This window comes from Panonychus citri, unplaced genomic scaffold (assembly GCF_014898815.1).
Source record: "Panonychus citri isolate SS breed McGregor unplaced genomic scaffold, ASM1489881v1 Contig00134, whole genome shotgun sequence".
NCBI lineage: Eukaryota > Metazoa > Arthropoda > Arachnida > Trombidiformes > Tetranychidae > Panonychus > Panonychus citri.
Genome location: NW_026515539.1, coordinates 2330843 through 2348623, shown reverse-complemented (window position 1 = coordinate 2348623; position 17781 = coordinate 2330843). Strand labels below are relative to the sequence as shown.

The following is a 17781-nucleotide window of genomic DNA, read 5'->3' as shown; positions in this document are numbered from 1 at the left end:
TCACATGTAATACAAGTATAAAAGGTGAAATCATGAGTACACAATGGAAAACAAGAGTATTTAAATTGTTGGCATGAATTTAAATATTTCTTTGTGGTGAGAAGATAAAAATCCTTGAGAATAATGGAAAACAATTAACAAAGTGAATAATGATGAGAATTAAATAACAATCACTTGAAATTGAAAAGAAAAGAATAATCGATGTTCGAATCGATTTTTACCAGATTTTCTTTCGATTCATTCGATTCTCTGTATAAACAATTTTCGGTTGTGTCACTTTGTTTATGTTTTTTGAATTTTCTTCTCAATTGTTTCAGTCAATCATTTGACCCTTTCAATCAATTTCTTTTTATTATATTATTTCTTTTTATTTATTCTACATTGTCAACCTTCTTTCATCCTGTGGTGTTGTTGTTTACAATATAATCTACCCTTTTATAGGGAAAATCAACTGTCTTACTAAATGTCTTCACCTTCGGTGACTCCGCCTGTGTTGCCAACTCTTGAACCTTACCAAAGATTAGCTTTGCGACTTGCCTCACCAAATGACCCATCTTTATCACCCTCGATCTCACTTGTTGAAGAGATACGAGATGTTTGTCTCTCTCAGTCCATCGGTGAACAAGATTATATCATTGAAAATGAAACCATAAGGCTTACAGAGAGAATAGTAAAATCTATCAAGACTAACCGTCAGGTCAGTGATAAAATAGATGAAATCGATGAGAATATTGGCCTTCTCATTCGTAATTCTCGATTAACTCTATCAGCTGAAGCTTTAGCTGAGATGAAATCTTCTGTAGTCACAAGTAGAAAGTCACGAAGAAAAAGGTGTGGTGATAATGGAAGTCCCAATACAGAACCAAGAAAATGGATTCCCTTTGATATCGGAAAATTTAACCAAGGAAATTGTTCTGGATTAAAATGTTATTCTCACCTACTCTATGCTCTTCAAACTCAACCCCGATATTTGTCACGTTTATTATTCGCTGTTCCAACCTTTCAGGTTTCATCATTCTTCAAGAATTGTATATACTCACTGTTCTTCTGTGAACCAGGGGAAAGAGAGATTTACCTTCTTTGTAAACTTCTTCAAGAATCTCTAAAAGAAGAGGTCACTCAAAAAATAACCAAAGCAAATTACATAATCGATGGAGATCCAATGATCGTAACAATCGCATTGGACTGTCATCGTGCTCATCGACAAGCTTTATTTGATATTCTTCAACCTGTGATACTGGATATTATCTCTCATAAAGAACCATTCCTATGCCTCGATCCAATCTCTCTTTACAAGGATCATTACAATCTAAATGGGACTAATCCAGTTGACGATAAAAACCAACAAGATGTAGATATCACTATCGAACAAGCTCTCAGTGATAATCAAGTTCGAGCTCAATTAGCTCATAACATTCCCTTTATTGTGAAAACTTGTGGTCGTCTCATCGATACCATAGTTTCCTCTGAATTCATCGATCTCATTCCCTTTGGACTTAAATATATTTGTAAAAGTTTAGACTCATCACTTGCGGAAAAATTGATCTCTCTAAATGAACCTTACACCGAGGAAGACAAAATCAAAGTAATATCAAATATCCTTTTCACCCGATGGATTAAACCCTGTATATTATTCCCTGAAGCTTATTTAACCAACATGAGAGAAAATGAAAAGAAAACCAGCCTGATTTCTCGTCGAAATTTAAATGGTGTTTATAAAATAATCCAAGCGGCGGTCACAGGTAAACGGGTATTCACTTTCTCACCTATGGTACCCCAATCATCAATTAAGATTGAAGAGACTCAACAATTGGATAATTTCCTTGAACAATCGTGGCTCTTGTTGAAACGTTTAGTTGATTCAATCTGTTCTGTGAATGAAATTTCAGAAATCTTTTTCTTCAATGAGTTTGCCGATGAAGCTTCACTCAAACCACCGAGCGTAACGGTCACTTTTCAAGAGATAATGGAAACTCATTCAATTCTTCACAGATATCAAAATGATATTTCTCCAAATGAAAGTGATCCAATCGATGTTGAATTTCACACTCTAATGAATGAATGTGGTCCACCCCATCAAGATATTCAATCTTTACTCAGTTGTGATCTTGAATATGTGGAGAGTGTTGGTTCGGATGAATTGATGAACATGGAAATATCTTTACCCTTGAGATGTCGAGTGATCAAAGATATTCCCCTTGGATCAAAAGGAACAAACGGAGTAAAACAAGGAATAATTGAACTAATTCGAAACCGAGCCAATTGTAAAGATTTGAATCAAGTTCTATTTCGAAGAGTAGACGAAGAAGAGGATAATACTTTCATGGAACATAAGAAATCAATCAATTGGAGTTTACCTCAAGATCTCTTGAAACACTCAATTCTAATTGGTCCAAACGAACCTGCAAATCTTTGCTCTTTACTAGAATATGCTATTCGAAATATGAGACACACGGAAGCTCGAAGTTTCGATGAAATTATTCTAATGATTGCAAACGACATAATTAACAAGCTACAATATCGCAATCAAAGATACGCCAGGATGATTAACCTCGAGGAAACTTTAAACACCATAATGACCAAACATGATCACCTCCAAGAGATTTACCAATATTATGAGAAATATTTAAACAAATGTAAGGCCAGTTATCGATTGTCACCTTCTTTTGCCAGAGTGACCACAACAGCATCACCCTCGCCATTGTCGACCAGTACAGATGGACCTTGTATAAGATTCACGGCCACCAAGCTGAAAGAAAAGGGTGTCCTCATGACTATGGGCGATTATAAATCATCAGCGCTGAAAAGAATCAAATTTGAATTTTTACCTATGCCCGAATCGACTCTTTCTATTGAGTTGCGAGTTTTAGATCGCAATCACGACTTGGGTTGTGTTCGCCTCGATCTTCAATTTCTACTAAAATTGCAATATGATGGCATCCGAATAGTCAATATACTTGAGAAAACTCATCTCAGTGTAAATCATTTACTTTATTTAATCAATAGCAAATTTTATTTGCGTAAAAATTGATTACCAACAAAATTTACAAAAAGATCAATTTAACTTCATTTAAACCTCATTCCATTTGACAAATTGACAAGCTTTTTTGTGATTATTACAATTTATGTATTTAATTCGTAACAATTAGTATTATAATACTCGATTTTACGATTGTTGTAACATTTTGTATCATATTTTACACTCATCATCCCCAAAAGCATGGATATAAATCACTTTCATTTTAACATTTGATCAACTTTCCGGTTTCTTGTAACAATCAACTTGCATCTTTACACAATTACTTGATTTCTAATGAGAACAATTAATCAGCTCAACTATTTTTCCATCTCATTGAACAATTACATCAACTATGTCAATCGATCATCTTGTAAAACTCTTCATTTTTCTCACTCTGTAAATTGTAATTTTCTCATTTCCTTCTCTCTCTCTCTTTGCTCACCTTTCTCGCTTCTTATAACAATTTATCTCAATTTAACAATCAATTGTATTCAATTACAGTAAATAGAAGATTAATATCTAGACAAGAACAATTTTTGGCAATCACTTTGTATTCAATTGTCGCGCCTAATAAAAAGTCAAAAATCTTAAACCGCTAAGGGACCGTTGAAGAAATTAAGTCTTATTATTATCTTGATGTATTTTGTTTAAAATGAATTTGAATTGATGCCTGGAAAGAAAATAATAGGACAGATTACAATATGAATCAATGATTATAAAATGAAATTGTTTGATTTAATTAACAACAATTACACCAAAAGTCAAATTGTTTATCATTCGGTGGCAGCCATGGCTTTTGCTTGAGCTCTCACCCTCTTTTCGTATTCCAAACGGTTTTGGCTGTAAAGGAAAGGGAAAAGAAAAGAAAATATTGACAGTTAAAGCAAATAAACTCGAGAGTTTTAAAAGAACTCAAAATCATGATAAATAATGTTATCTAACATACCAATAAATGGTATATGCTTCGGCCTGAGCAGGATCCTTAACGTTTGGTTCATTAAGTAAGTCTTGAATACCGAGGAGAATCTGTTTAATGGTGATAGCCGGTCTCCAATCTTTTTCTTCATCTAAAAGCGATAGACAAACGGTGCCTGATGGATAAACATTTGGGTGAAATAATGGTGGTTCAAATTTGCATTTAGGTGGTGAAGATGGGTAATCATCTTTGAAAATCATTTTTAGCTTATAAAGGCCGCCATCCCAAGGAGTCTGTAAAAAGGTTGAGAGATGCGAAAGAATGAGAATTTAAATTGAATAAGAAAAAAGCAAAAGAATATAAAATGAGTAACCATGAGTTGGTCAGTCAACACAAAGAGAAAAACATGTTCAACACACGATGATAAGCGAGAAGTTTTAGACTAAGGAAAGGATAAGAAAGATTAAGAAAGATAAAGAAAGTGAAGACCAATAGAAAATTGAAAAAGAGAAAATGGAATTTTTGACTTACTCCTTTTTTACCGGGTATGGCACATTCCCAATTCAGCAGATTTAATGAACCATCGGGATTTTTGGTGGGTCTAGCAATGAATCCCTGAACATGGTCAAAGAATAACAATCAAAAGAGAAAAGAAAAAGAGACAATATTAATTATCTTGGATAAAAAAAGCGTTTTTTTTTACTCTCATAGTATAACAAATATGCGGTTAAAAGAGAGAGAGAGAGAGAAAGATAGAAAGAAAGAAAGAAAGAAAGATGACCAAAAATATGGAAGATGAGAGAGTGGGAGAAGAATGGAAATAATTGTTTCTACTTACAAATGGGTGATCTTTCCTCCAGGCTTTCCGTTCTTCTGCTAACCTTGCGACAGCTATTCCTGACATGGTGATAAACTACAAACGTGACAATGGTGAAGACAAAGTAAAAAATAACAGCAATTTATGTTAACAATTCAAACCAAAGCCAAAGAATAAGAAATTAAGACGTTGTCATGGTAACCAAATACTTTCGAGATGCAGATGTTTGGGGTCGCCACTTGTTCGGTCGTGGCAACGGTCAATCTTTGCTCTTTGTTTACAATTTGGTTAATCCAATTGTTTCATCATCATCATGTTTTCCAAAGGTTTTTTAATTTCCCAAGTAATTAAATCAATTTCAACAAGAAGTCTACATTATAGTTTACCATTAAATCATTCATGGTCTCTCTGAGTATCGTAAAAGAGCACCGATTAGAGATGATGGAACAGCAGGATTATCGGTGGAGTTTTATGGAGAGAAAGTAATTGATTATCCAACTCCTGAAACGGCAACTACTCTTTTCGATGGAATCCCTTATGAAAATTTACCTCGTCTATTCATCAATTGTTCAAAAAATAATACCAAACTTTCCCTTTGGAGTGGTGATAATAAATATCTTACAAGAAAATCTTGTCTAACTGAAGGTTTCAAAGGATCCAAGAAAGGGACAACCGTTGCAGCTCAAGCAGCTACTTTAGCAATGGTAAAAATGCTTAAACTATTGGACAGAACAACCGTACGAGTTATTATAAATGGACTTGGACCTGGAAGGTTAACCTCAATTCAAGTATTAGACCAACATGCGGTAAATGTAGTCTCAATCACTGACAATTCAGACTATGTAAAAGTAAAAACTCATAGACCAAAGAAAGCAAGAAGAACCTAAAAGCCCAAAATTTTCAATACAAATTGTAAAAGTAAATATAAAGTGTAACCTGTTGTTGTAAGAAGAAAATCATCTAAAATTGTATCAAAAACATATAACCAGAAAGAAAATGATTTATGTGTGTTGACACAAAATTAATAAAAATTAACTTAAATTGAGCTTAATTGTACTCAATTGTGCTGCTGATAATCACCACCAGAAAAATAACCAATATGATCCAGAGGAAAACAACAAATCTCATCTTAAAGAGGCGCATGATGATTTATACTTGTATTGAATTGGAGCAAACTCGTAAGATGCTGGAAACTCATAAAATGTTATTCACTTTCAATTTACATTATTCAAGTTGATTGTTTCCTTTCAATCTTTCACCATACGAGCAGAAAAAAACTAATAAGTGAACTGAAGGAATCGCGAGAACCGATAAACCTGTTGACCAGTTTACCTTTTCAAGGAAAAACGAAAACGATCAAACTGTTTGACCACCTTAATTGTGATTTACTAATCATCTTTAAACTCAACCTTTCCCTTTCTCTTTCGACTGTGTGTTTAAGTCGCTGTCCCCTCCCAATTTCATGATCATCATATTCTGATGTGTTTATTGTGTCATAAACTTGTTTCTCATGTTTTATCTCATCATATCCTCGTTTTGGAAACTCTGAATTTTATTACATTGATAAGATAATAGGGAAAAAGATTGGAGAAAGAGAATAAGTTTCCAAACAATTTGAATCAAATCAAATCACCAGAAAGACAATTAAAATAATGGATCATCTCGATTACCATCATTTCCCTAATCACCCATGAAATATGGTTTCATGTGACCAACTGATTGTCAACGGTTTCGTCTACAATTTACCTTTGTAAATCTACATCTTGGATCTGATTGTATATCTAAATTGTTTATCCTTGTTGTTGTTTTCTAATGACAAGGAAATAAGGTAATTCTCTTGTTATTACTGTTTTAATTTTTATTACCCTCGAAACGATTTTAATTAAATCACAGTGACAATGCCTCGTTATAAGAGAGCCGAATTGTCTGTTGACGATTCATCAGTGAGTAATCCCAATTACGCTGATACAATTGGCTTTGGAAATATGTATTCATCTTCATCACAATTAACAATGTCTCCTGACAATTTATCTGGACCACCATTGGATCCAGCAATACTTTCAATCTCTAGTCCAGTTGAAGAGATTCATTCAGATCGTAACAGTCCACAGGTATTATTTTATGGTCAATCGTCATCATCGACCGTCGCTCTGGATCCCAATAGTTCAAATTCACCCAATTCACCGAGCAGTAAATTCGGCAACGGACAAGGTCAACCCTCTGTTATGATAAACAAAGGTCGATCTCGACGTCGAACCTTTTGGGATCGAGCATCGCCATTGGAACGATTTTTAATCATCTCTGTAACAATAATAACACTTTTTTCACTCATCTTATTAATCCTTCTCATTCATAGTTATGGCCATTCAGAGAAATCAAAACAAATCGATAATGGTAAGTTCTCATTCTCAGTTAATCTTGCAATCTATTTATTAATTGTTTCCTCTTCTCTCTCCCCCCCAGATCTTTGTGTATCCAAAGAGTGTATAAGTATAGCAAGTACCATAATCAACTCAATGGATACAAGTAAAGATCCATGTGAAGATTTTTATTCATATTCTTGTGGTGGTTGGGTGGAATCTAATCCACTCCCAGATGGAAAATCTATTTGGGGTCCATTTGCTAAATTATGGCAAGATAATCAATATGTTATGAAAACTGTTTTAGGTAAGAGGATTAACTAATCATTTACAATATTCACTAATCTTATTTCTGCTTCAATACATGATCAATATCATTATTTCATCATGAAACATTCAAAGTGTTTTGCAAAGTTGTTGTTGTTGTTGACGTTTTTGTTTTTCATTCACTTTCACATGTTATTGAATCTAAAAAAAGAGATTCATTATCCTGAAGAGCATTTAAATAACATGAATAAATGATAACCAGAATTACGTTTCCGTGTTATTCAGCAATATTGTTCCCATTATGAATCAGTAACTTTGAGTTTTATCTCATGAGGAATTGATGGATTTAAGGATAAACATTAATCTACATTTTATCTTGTTAATTGTTTCATATGTTTTTCTCAGAGCAAGATAATAGTACTAATCAAAGTAAAGCCGAGGAAAAATCTCGAGTCTATTATCGATCTTGTTTGGATAAGAACGAAACTATCGAGAAACTTGGACCAAAACCGATGCAAGATTTTTTAAAACAAGTAAGTTTATATTCCCTATTAATCAATAATCAAAACAATTTAGCTCCGATCTTATTTGTTGTTAAATTGCCTCGAGCAATTTGTTCATAGTAATTGGTTATTCGCATTCAATTTCTGTGAGAAAAAGTTCCCAAGTTATATTTACAAGTTAATACATGTAATATAATTTCCTCATCAATTTGTTTATTTACCATAAATTGTTTTCTCATAATCAAAACAATTAAGCTAAATGATTATCAATTTTATTATCAAATTATGACTGAGCATTTACCTTTTATTATTTATTTAATATATATGAATGGAAATCATTTTTCATGGTGATTAATGTCAAAACAATTAACCTAATTAATCTGTTCCAATCTTTATTGTTGATATTTTGCTAATTGCAACTAATCATAATTTGGATTAACTATTGTACTTGATATTAATTCAATCCATTAATTGATATCAAATCAATTGATTTCTCTATATAAATTTCAATAATGATAATAGAAATCAGATTCTAACCAGAATTCAACTTGGTTCAGATATTTTAGATTCTAATTGATTTTTGTTATTCAATCCAATTGAATTGAATAGTAATCAACTAACATGGATTATAATTGTTTCGTAACACAATTTAATTCTTAGACATGTGATAAAATCACAATCATCTTTTTTTTTGGCAATCAATTGATTCTGTTTTCATTGTCCTTGTTACAATTCACATGGAAACTTGAAGTTATTTTGTTGATTGATGAACAATTTAAATCACATTGACAAAATGATGTTATATTTAAGTATCTTGTTTTTTTTATTGTTAACAGATTGGTGGTTGGAATATGAATTCTGGCTTTGATGCAGCTTCATGGGATTTTCAGAAATATTTACAGGTTGCTCACAATCAATACAACAGAGGTGGTTTCTTTTCATGGGCTGTTGGGGCGGATGCTAAGAATTCAAGTAACAACATTATTCAATTAGATCAAGGAGGATTATCGTTACCAAGTCGTGATTATTATCTTAACAAATCAGCTGATGATGAGGTTTTACAAGCATTCAAATCATTTACCGTTAAAGTAGCTGTACTTTTGGGAGGAAATGAGAGCGATGTTGTTAAACAAGTTGATGATTTACTTGAATTTGAAACTCGTCTTGCTGAGGTAAATTAACATTAGTATTATCAACCATATTTCACCCGCAACCTTAATCATCAAATTAATCAATCAACATCCATAGAGAAAGTTGATTAAGTGAACTCAACTTTCATTCAGCTTACAACAAATACATCAATCGTTTTTATATTTATCCCTCATTGTTAAATTTAATAACCATTGATCAATTGTACTACTATTATTATTAGAGTTAGTGATGATTGATTAATGAATTGCAAAGTTCATTATCATCTCATTTCTTAATATCATTTATTTCACATGAAAAATTTATAATAATGTTGATTGCTTGATCAAAATTCAGTATGAATTTAATTATAAGCCTATTGAATGATATTATCTTCATCTATTGAATTCAGATAACTATACCATCAGAGGATCGTACTGATGATGATAAAATGTACCAAAGAATCACTATAGCAGATCTTCAAAAAGCCGCACCAGCAATTAATTGGACTAATTATTTTAAAGATGCCTTTGATCAAATCGATTATGAAATCACCGACAACGAACTGATTGGAGTTTATTCAATTGAATATCTCGAACAATTATCTAAGCTCATTATTGAATATAACAAGACAGACGAGAAACGAAGGTAAATTGTTAATATCAATCAATTTATTTGATTTTTTCTTCTCCATCTTCTCAATCAATAATCTTTGCAAGGATTAGTTGATATTTAATCTTCAACATTAAGAATCAATGGCAATTGTTTATGACAGATCATCAAACCCAATTACCTCTTGATTATTTCTTATTAGCAGACTGATTATTATCTAAATCAACAAGAAAACTTTCATCAAAGTATTAATTTCGTGTATTTTTTTTCCTATTCATTTAGTGTTCTCGCTAATTACATGAGTTGGTCTGTTGTTCAAACGCTCATCTCATGTCTTTCTAAGCCTTTTAGAGAAGCTTCAAAAATCTTAAGAAAGGCATTGATAGGTAAGAATTGAGAGATTAAATTACTTTTTTTTTCTTTGCTCAATTGATTCATTTTTCTATTTGTTTCCATTCTCAGGTTCTGAAGGGATTGAATCTTCGTGGCGATATTGTGTTACCGATACCAATGGATTCATGGGGTTCGCTCTTGGTGCCATGTTCGTTAAATCAGTGTTTCGAGGTGAATCTAAACCAGTTGCTGAGGCGATGATTGAACAAATAAGAAAAGCCTTTGAAGATAATCTTCCTAATCTCCGTTGGATGGACACTGAGACAAGAAAACTTGCAAAAGAAAAAGTAAAACAAACTAATCCAATTCCGATATTTATCTGAGTTTTAACAAAACTTTTCAATTCGTTGACAGGCTGATGCTATTACCAAGATGATTGGATTCCCTGATTTTATCCTTAATTCAACGAAACTAAATGAAAAATATGAGGGAGTAAGTTCACTTTGGCTCATTTTTATGCTACAATTTTGTGAGGTCACTTTTTTATGTTATTTCATGTTTCGTTTTTAGCTCGAATTTACCGAAGACGAATATTTTCAAAATAATCTTAAGGTCAACAAATTTGCTTTAAAAAAGAACATGGAAAAAATAATGAGACCAGCTAATAAAACCGAATGGGAAATGACACCGTCCACCGTTAACGCCTATTATACACCAACGAAAGACACTATGGGTATAATCTAATTGATTGGATATTCTTTTCAAATTAATATTAACTTTTATTCTTTCACTTTTAGTATTTCCCGCTGGAATACTTCAAGCTCCATTTTATGATGTTAATTATCCAAAATCGGTTAATTTTGGAGCGATGGGAGTTGTGATGGGACACGAATTAACTCATGCTTTCGATGATAGAGGTCGAAGGTACGACAAATATGGAAATCTTCATCAATGGTGGAACAATAGTACAATCAAAAATTTCGAGCAACGTGTTGATTGTTTCGTTAAACAATACTCATCTTACGAAATAAACGGTGACCATGTAAGAACATAAATAAATTACTTGACCTTTGGATATTTATCATTATCATAACTTTTTGCTCTTCCATGTAGATTAACGGAGAGCGAACTCTTGGTGAAAATTTAGCGGACAATGGAGGACTTAAAGCAGCATTTCATGTTGGTTGATTTATATTTTCTACTCTAATTTGAATGATATCAATCGTTTATTTCTTTTCCATTCCAGGCCTACGAAGATTGGGCAATAAGCAATGTTGAACCCGCTCTACCAGGGGTCAACATGTCCAGTAAAAAGATATTTTTTGTCCGATTCGCCCAAGTTTGGTGTTTCGTTGCAACTCCAGAGGCATTGAAACTTCAAGTTCTCAACGATCCTCACAGTCCTCATCGATTCCGTGTTATTGGAACACTCAGTAATTCAAAGGAGTTTTCGGAGACATTCAATTGTCCATTAGGCAGCCCCATGAATCCAGAAGATAAATGTGAAGTTTGGTAGAACCACCAAAACGAACGAAACCAAAATAGTTCAACCAATTGATCTAAATTTATATTAATCATTTCTGATGGAAATCTAATAACAAAACAACCAGGGGACAAATCAAGGAACCAGAAAAATGATTACACTGTAACGGACGAGCTTCTTAATCATTTGTATAAATTATATCATTTGAGTGCCAATTTCATGATAACTGATTCTTGAATCTAAAAGATTTACCCTGATTGTGATTTGCAAGTCAAATCAGTTGATGTGGAAGTGTTGATCTTACATGTGTTTATTGTTAATTTTTTCCCGTTAATTTTGTTTCTGATTCCGTTGATCAAATGAGCATTTAAAGACTAATTCAATGGTTAATCAATCATTTACCGTTGGATTTACATTCTGTAATCTAGTCAGAGCCTTGCTAGTCAATCCAATTACATAATCAACTACACAAGAAAAGGACAAAATGTTTAATCGGATTGAAAATTTAATTGATTTAGTTTTAATCACACGAACAAACGGATTCACAGATCTACTTTTATTATTTGATTATTTCTGTTTATTTAATTGTCATTTACATTTAATTCAATCAAAGTTGTAAATTTGATCTTTCATTGTTTTAGTCTCATTTTAATCCAGTTAATTTAATTGAAAATTGACACATGAAAATTGACTCTTCTTAATTACATCAATCAATATCATATTATGTAAATTTAGTTTAATTATGATAATTAATCATTGTATCTCGTTGATTGTTCATTTGCCAAACAGTTTAAACTGAAAATAATTTTATCCCTTGATTTTGTAATTTAAATCAAGGTAAATGATGAACGATTTTCATCAAAAAAATCAATACTGACCAAATCAACAATTGTAATAATCCTTTATTTTCAGAAACAATCAATCAAATTATATTGTATCAACAATTACAATCAATTAATCAACTCAAAAGTTCTCATTATCATCTTCTTACCATTTAAACAAGTTAATTAATTATCAGCAAATTGTATCTGCGGTTGTGTGGTGATCAAAATCAAGCAAAAAAAAACCCAACAATTAAACACCAACAGTTAAACATGTTTTATAAATGATGATTTATTAATCTAATCACAATCAAGCAAATCGATCTTAATATTATTTTAATAATTAATAATTCAAAAAGAAACAGTTAATTGATTAAACATCTTGATCGTTAATCAAAATCACGTTAACGTTGGTTGACCAATCAACGATTTCTCATCACGAAAATGATATTGATTAACTGATTCTAATCAAATTGTTTTTGTTTCCAAAGGTTTCATTGAATAAATTGAAAGAAAAAAGTTGATTGTGATTGAAAGTCATTGAGAAGACTTAAATTGTAGTTAGACGAGTTAATTTAATTCCCTCCTCTTGGTGTATCTTTTTTATCAAGCAAGATTGAATCGAGTTTTATTTTTATATTATTCCTGTTGATTGTGAGTCGAATCAAGTTAAGTTAATTAACGAACTGAAGGAGAGTTGGAAAAATGATATTCTATCAGAATTATAATAATAATAAGTTGATTGTCGTCATCACATATGAGATGCTGAAGGCAAATCAACAATCAAACAACCTTAACGGTAGCAACAGAGTGTAAGTTAAATCATCAGTGTATTAATTGTGCTTAAATTACTTCATTTGATTGTCAATTGATCAACTAATCATTCTCACAACATTTGATAAGTGAGAGTGTGTGTGATTTTCATCTGGTTTAGATGGTAAAGAGACACAACCAAATTGAATTGAATGTGAAACCGAATCAGTTGTTGTTGGTTAGTCGGTGAGAAAACATCAAGTTAATTGTTTACAATTTAATTTCTCTCCAACAATTACAATCGGATTGTAGAAAAATGACTTTAAAGGAGGTTAGTATTCGTCAAGTTTATTGTGATTTAAATTGTTTACTTTTCCATGTTATTGATTCAATTGTTTTTTTTTCTGTTCTTCTCTTTGTTTTTGTTTACATTTATTTCATCATTAGAATGTTGAATCCAAGGTTATTAGTGATGATTTGAAGAAACTCTCATTGGTTATGGAAAATGATGAAAATGATGAATACGAAGATGCTAACGACTCGATTGGCGATTACTCAATTAACGGACAAATCGTCCAGGTCATCGAAGCAGCTAAATTGTTTTTCGTTAATCAGTTTGATCGAGCACTCGAAATATGCAAACAAGGAAGTGAACAACATCTCTACCTGACCCTCTCTTATGGGACCATGTCCTGGCTTCGAGCTTGGATGACATTTGAAAAGGTTTGTCACAATTAGTTAATTGCTAATTTCATTTACACGATCATTTTGTTAGTAATCATTAGTTTTTTACTTTTAATATCAGTTTAATTAGTTTAGTTATCGTTGCATTGAAAACCCTTGACTTTTGATTCAGTAACATTAGTAATATTATCATGCTGAGAATATAATTTCAGGTGATTATTGTTAATTTACTTGGTTAAAATTGATTATTGTCTAGTCATTTTGATTAATTTTTTCTTTATTCATTTAGTATTAACATTAAGTGTTAGTTTGTATCATTGTAATTTGTTATTGGAAATTAATTTACCTTCAATTGTCGAGGTTAAATTTTGTATACTTAAATTATGGATCAATTTATTCATGATAATATTTAACATTTTCTCAATGATAAATTTTTATCAAATTGTGATGATCAAGATTATGATTATTACCTTAATCAGATCTTATGACTTCCTGATTAACTTTAAATTCAATTTGCACTCCAATTGTCTGGATCTTTCTCAAGGTTTCATCTCACACTCTCGAGCACAATTATTATATTAATAATATCAGGAATTAGTTAATCAAATTATGATGACCAATAGATTGAGCAATTTGATTATCTTCTCGCTTTCAACACAATCAGTGATTGGGAAACAATCAAGGTTGATGTAACATTGTAAATCGAGACTGATAATTATGTTGATTTTCAAACAGAGGCTAATTGTTAGTTAGAATTGTAATTGTTAATTTTGTTTGCACCAAAGCCAGAAATTGAATCTGCCATTGAAGCGCTTAAAAAATCAGTCGATTTAAGCTCAGCTAGAAAAAGATCTTACTCTTGGATGGATTATCTCAGACGAACGGATTATGATACTTACACTGAAGGTAATTAACAATGCGAAGATTTTATCATACTAATTGAATTAATTAACTTTATTTAAATGAACAGAGGAAATTCACGCGGAATTGGCTTACGCAGATTCGGTTTTCATGTTGGCCTTAATCACTTTCGTTCAAGATCAAAGTTTCATAAGTTTGATTAAGGGTGCATGTCGCTTCCGCTATGGTTATCAATCTTACAAGTAAGTAACAATTAGTTGATTGTGATTGTAAACATACTGATAAATTGATTTTTAACTGTAAATTTGTAGGGTTTGTCAAAATATTATCCAAAAAAGGACCAAATGGGAATCGGAAACAACTCGACGTGAATTTCAATCTGGAGTTCATGCTGGAACTGGAATCTACAATTTGGTAATTGTTACAATGTTCTGTTCAGTGGATTGAATGTTTCTCACAATTAATTTGGTTGATTAACTAACAGGCACTTTCGATGTCACCTCAATGTGTATTGCGAGTCCTCGAGTTTATGGGCTTCTCTGGAGATCGAGACATTGGGATTAACGAATTAACTGCCGCAGCCGAATTAGAAGGAACTGGAAGAAGCACATTCGCCATGATTTTGCTTCTAATTAACTTTTGTTACATAGAAACAATGATTGGATCTGGGAACAAGGATTTAGACAGAATTGAAAATTTACTCAATAGACAAGAGAGATCCTGTCCAGAGGTAACAATCTAATGACGAATTTACTCTGAGTTAACTAATGTTTGTCGATTCTCTTACAATCTCATAGAGTGTATTCTTACCTTTGTTCAGAGGGAAATTGTACCAATTGAAAGGTCAGTGTAACGAAGCAATCAAATCATTTAACGAAGCAATTAAGATACAAGATGAATGGAAACAGTTACACAATGCTTGCAATTGGGAGATCATGTGGGTTTATGCGTAAGTTACAATCAATTTATACCAATTGAAGTCAACAATTTGATTGAAATTCCCGTTGTTACATCTTTATTATTAGAATTCAATGCAATTGGTCAAAAGCGGCGGAATATGCTGATAAAATGAGAACGGAGAGTCTTTGGTCACCCTGTGCATTCACTTATCAATACGCAGTCTATTTGTATATGTTGAGGGAAGAGACCAAAGATGAATCGTTGACACCCAAAATAACGGCCGCAATTAAGTGAGTAATTGGTCCATCTAATCATAATATTATTAATTAACCCAATTTCTGATTGAATTAGGGAAGTACCTGGATTAAAGAGGCGATTCGCAGGTAAAAGTACACCTCGGGAAAAATTTGCCGTTCGAATGGCGGAAAAGTATATGAAAAATGGAGGAAAAATGTTCGCACCCGCTTTTGTATGTTCAATTTTCTAATTGTAATCGTGATTGATTTTATTCAAAACTTTCCACTAATTACTTTTGATTTACAGGAAATTTTTTACATTTGGAATGTTTTCTCAATCATCAATACACCGAATCTGATTGAACCAATTGCAATGAAATTAGATGAACAATTAAAACAATTTGGTAAAAAAGGTAACATCGAGCATAGAACCAATTTCTCACTGGTCAGCTAATTGATTACTTTCTAATTGTTTTGCAGTTGATAAAGATTCAATCGATGATTACTGTCTATTACTACTGCTGAAGGGTGTTTGTTTACGGCATCTCAATAAACTAGAAGAATCGGAATCGATTCTATTGAAGATATTTGACCATCAAGAGGACATTTCATCGAATCATTTTCTCCTTCCATGTGCATCACTCGAACTCGGTTGTTCTTATATCGAAATGAAAAACATCAAGATGCTCGAGATTGGATGAAGAAAGCAAATGGATACAGTAAATATCCAGCAGAGTTAATTGTCCACGTGCGAGCGCATTTCGCTCTTAAATCAATTGAAGGAGAAGAGGAAGACTGACCAATTGATGGACATATGTAACTTTCTATTCATATTGAATTTTTAATCCATCGAAGTGGATTAAGAAATTGATCTTGAAACAAAAAGTATTACTTTGGATTTCTCATCACCAATACTCATACTTAATTAGAGCCTTTGATTAATTTTAAGAATTAGTTTTATCTAATTCAGATTAATCTCTTTTTTTTCTGGTTCGATAAATTTTTTATCTTTTATATTAATCATTGTTATTGTATTTGTAATCAACGAATTAGTTTAAACTTGTCAACAATTAATCGATATTAAAGGAATTTGCTATTGAAACTTGTATAAATTAAATCAATTAGTTGATCAATTGAAAGATTCAAAACAATTGAAATGTTTATATGAAGACGACAAAAGTTTATTAATAATTAACGAGAGATGAAAGTTAGGACACATGGTTTGAGGTCAAATGAGCACTGAGATTGAAGACTGAGAGCAGAAATGATAGTAAAGGTTGTAAGTTGAGGTCAAAGGTTAGAAATGAGGCATGTAAAAAGGAAGAGGGAGAAAACTATTAACTTGTCGCGTGTCCGGATACATTTCAATGGCCTCGAATGGGATAACAGGGGAGAGTTAAGATGATCTCGAGGAGGAAGAAACAAAAGTGGGAGAGAGATGAAGATGAGCAAGAAGATAAGATGATAAAGTTAATAGGCAACAATTTCATTCAATTTATAACAACAAACCTTATATCATATGCGAAATCATTTGTTGCCCCTTCGAGGAACCGCAAACTGTCCTAGGCGATGGTATTTGTTTAAGTTCAATTTTAACTCTAAATAACTGTTGGCGGGGAGGAGAAGACGATGATAATTATGCAAGAGAGAGAGAGAGAGAGAGTGGATCATGATGCAGACATAATGTTCAAGCGAGGTAAAAGATCAACAGCATCCGCATCATTTTGAAGATTCTAATGATGTAGATAATGAAGATGAGGATGAAAACAAAGAGGAAGGTAACGTAGGCACTGACCTTTCTCCTCCTCTCTCGTCTTGGCCTCTCCCTTTACGACCCTTTGCCTCAACTTTTGCCTCTTCTCTTTCTTTTGCACTTGATCTCTCTCTCTCTCTCTCTCTCTCTCTCTCTCTGTCTATTTTTCTCTTTTCTTTCTCTCATCATTTTGTCTTTCCAGATCATCTCTTTCTTTCTTCTCTTTCTTTCTTTTCTTCCATGGGTCTTCTTTCCTTCGCCTTCTCATTAACGAAACTTTATTTTTACTACCATAGACCTTTTTCTCCATCGAAGTTAGTTTTTCATCCTCATCT

At 32.4% G+C, this 17781-nt stretch overlaps 5 protein-coding genes across 6 annotated transcripts; 4 read left to right on the top strand and 1 right to left on the bottom strand.

Annotated features, from left to right (window-relative positions):
* Positions 1 to 272: 272 nt before the first annotated feature.
* Positions 273 to 3437, top strand: LOC128391509 (ras GTPase-activating-like protein IQGAP3). The gene has a single exon (XM_053351412.1). It carries the CDS (start codon positions 464 to 466, stop codon positions 3029 to 3031), a length of 2568 nt encoding a protein of 855 aa, XP_053207387.1. The 5' UTR covers positions 273 to 463; the 3' UTR covers positions 3032 to 3437.
* A 188-nt stretch (positions 3438 to 3625) lies between these two features.
* On the bottom strand, positions 3626 to 4933 carry LOC128391539 (SUMO-conjugating enzyme UBC9-B). Its single transcript, XM_053351447.1, has 4 exons — positions 4774 to 4933; positions 4467 to 4550; positions 3966 to 4228; positions 3626 to 3859 (listed from the first exon to the last, which is right to left on the bottom strand). The coding sequence occupies exons 1-4, from the start codon at positions 4837 to 4839 to the stop codon at positions 3793 to 3795; spliced, it is 480 nt and encodes a 159-aa protein (XP_053207422.1). The 5' UTR covers positions 4840 to 4933; the 3' UTR covers positions 3626 to 3792.
* A 42-nt stretch (positions 4934 to 4975) lies between these two features.
* LOC128391536 (28S ribosomal protein S11, mitochondrial-like) lies at positions 4976 to 5797 on the top strand. Its single transcript, XM_053351444.1, is given in 2 exon segments — positions 4976 to 5154; positions 5156 to 5797. Coding segments are annotated over 2 exon segments (573 nt in total). The 5' UTR covers positions 4976 to 5065; the 3' UTR covers positions 5640 to 5797.
* A 146-nt stretch (positions 5798 to 5943) lies between these two features.
* Positions 5944 to 12544, top strand: LOC128391510 (endothelin-converting enzyme homolog). 2 transcript variants are annotated; one of them, XM_053351414.1, is made up of 13 exons: positions 5944 to 6580; positions 6646 to 7146; positions 7216 to 7419; positions 7785 to 7912; positions 8719 to 9054; positions 9423 to 9658; positions 9905 to 10008; positions 10085 to 10302; positions 10370 to 10447; positions 10526 to 10688; positions 10753 to 10997; positions 11069 to 11134; positions 11202 to 12544. In XM_053351414.1, exons 2-13 carry the CDS (start codon positions 6651 to 6653, stop codon positions 11469 to 11471), a joined length of 2544 nt encoding a protein of 847 aa, XP_053207389.1. In that variant the 5' UTR covers positions 5944 to 6580; positions 6646 to 6650; the 3' UTR covers positions 11472 to 12544. The 2 variants fall into 2 exon arrangements, with proteins under 2 accessions (XP_053207389.1, XP_053207388.1); XM_053351413.1 differs by having other exon boundaries at positions 5944 to 7146.
* A 455-nt stretch (positions 12545 to 12999) lies between these two features.
* On the top strand, positions 13000 to 16795 carry LOC128391512 (tetratricopeptide repeat protein 39B-like). Its single transcript, XM_053351416.1, is given in 12 exon segments — positions 13000 to 13343; positions 13460 to 13735; positions 14482 to 14602; positions 14667 to 14799; positions 14869 to 14971; positions 15042 to 15287; positions 15355 to 15506; positions 15583 to 15747; positions 15809 to 15926; positions 16001 to 16106; positions 16174 to 16365; positions 16368 to 16795. Coding segments are annotated over 12 exon segments (1752 nt in total). The 5' UTR covers positions 13000 to 13328; the 3' UTR covers positions 16493 to 16795.
* The last annotated feature ends 986 nt before the right edge of the window (positions 16796 to 17781 follow it).

Coding starts and splice junctions, on each gene's coding strand:
- LOC128391510 (XM_053351414.1), top strand. CDS start 6,651: ATGCCTCGTTATAAGAGAGCCGAATTGTCTGTTGACGATTCATCAGTG. Junction 10,689..10,752: donor ACCAACGAAAGACACTATGG/GTATAATCTAAT, acceptor TTTCACTTTTAG/TATTTCCCGCTGGAATACTT. Junction 11,135..11,201: donor GACTTAAAGCAGCATTTCAT/GTTGGTTGATTT, acceptor TTTCCATTCCAG/GCCTACGAAGATTGGGCAAT.
- LOC128391539 (XM_053351447.1), bottom strand. CDS start 4,839: ATGTCAGGAATAGCTGTCGCAAGGTTAGCAGAAGAACGGAAAGCCTGG. Junction 4,551..4,773: donor GGAGGAAAGATCACCCATTT/GTAAGTAGAAAC, acceptor GACCATGTTCAG/GGATTCATTGCTAGACCCAC. Junction 3,860..3,965: donor GAAGCATATACCATTTATTG/GTATGTTAGATA, acceptor TTTCCTTTACAG/CCAAAACCGTTTGGAATACG.
- LOC128391509 (XM_053351412.1), top strand. CDS start 464: ATGTCTTCACCTTCGGTGACTCCGCCTGTGTTGCCAACTCTTGAACCT.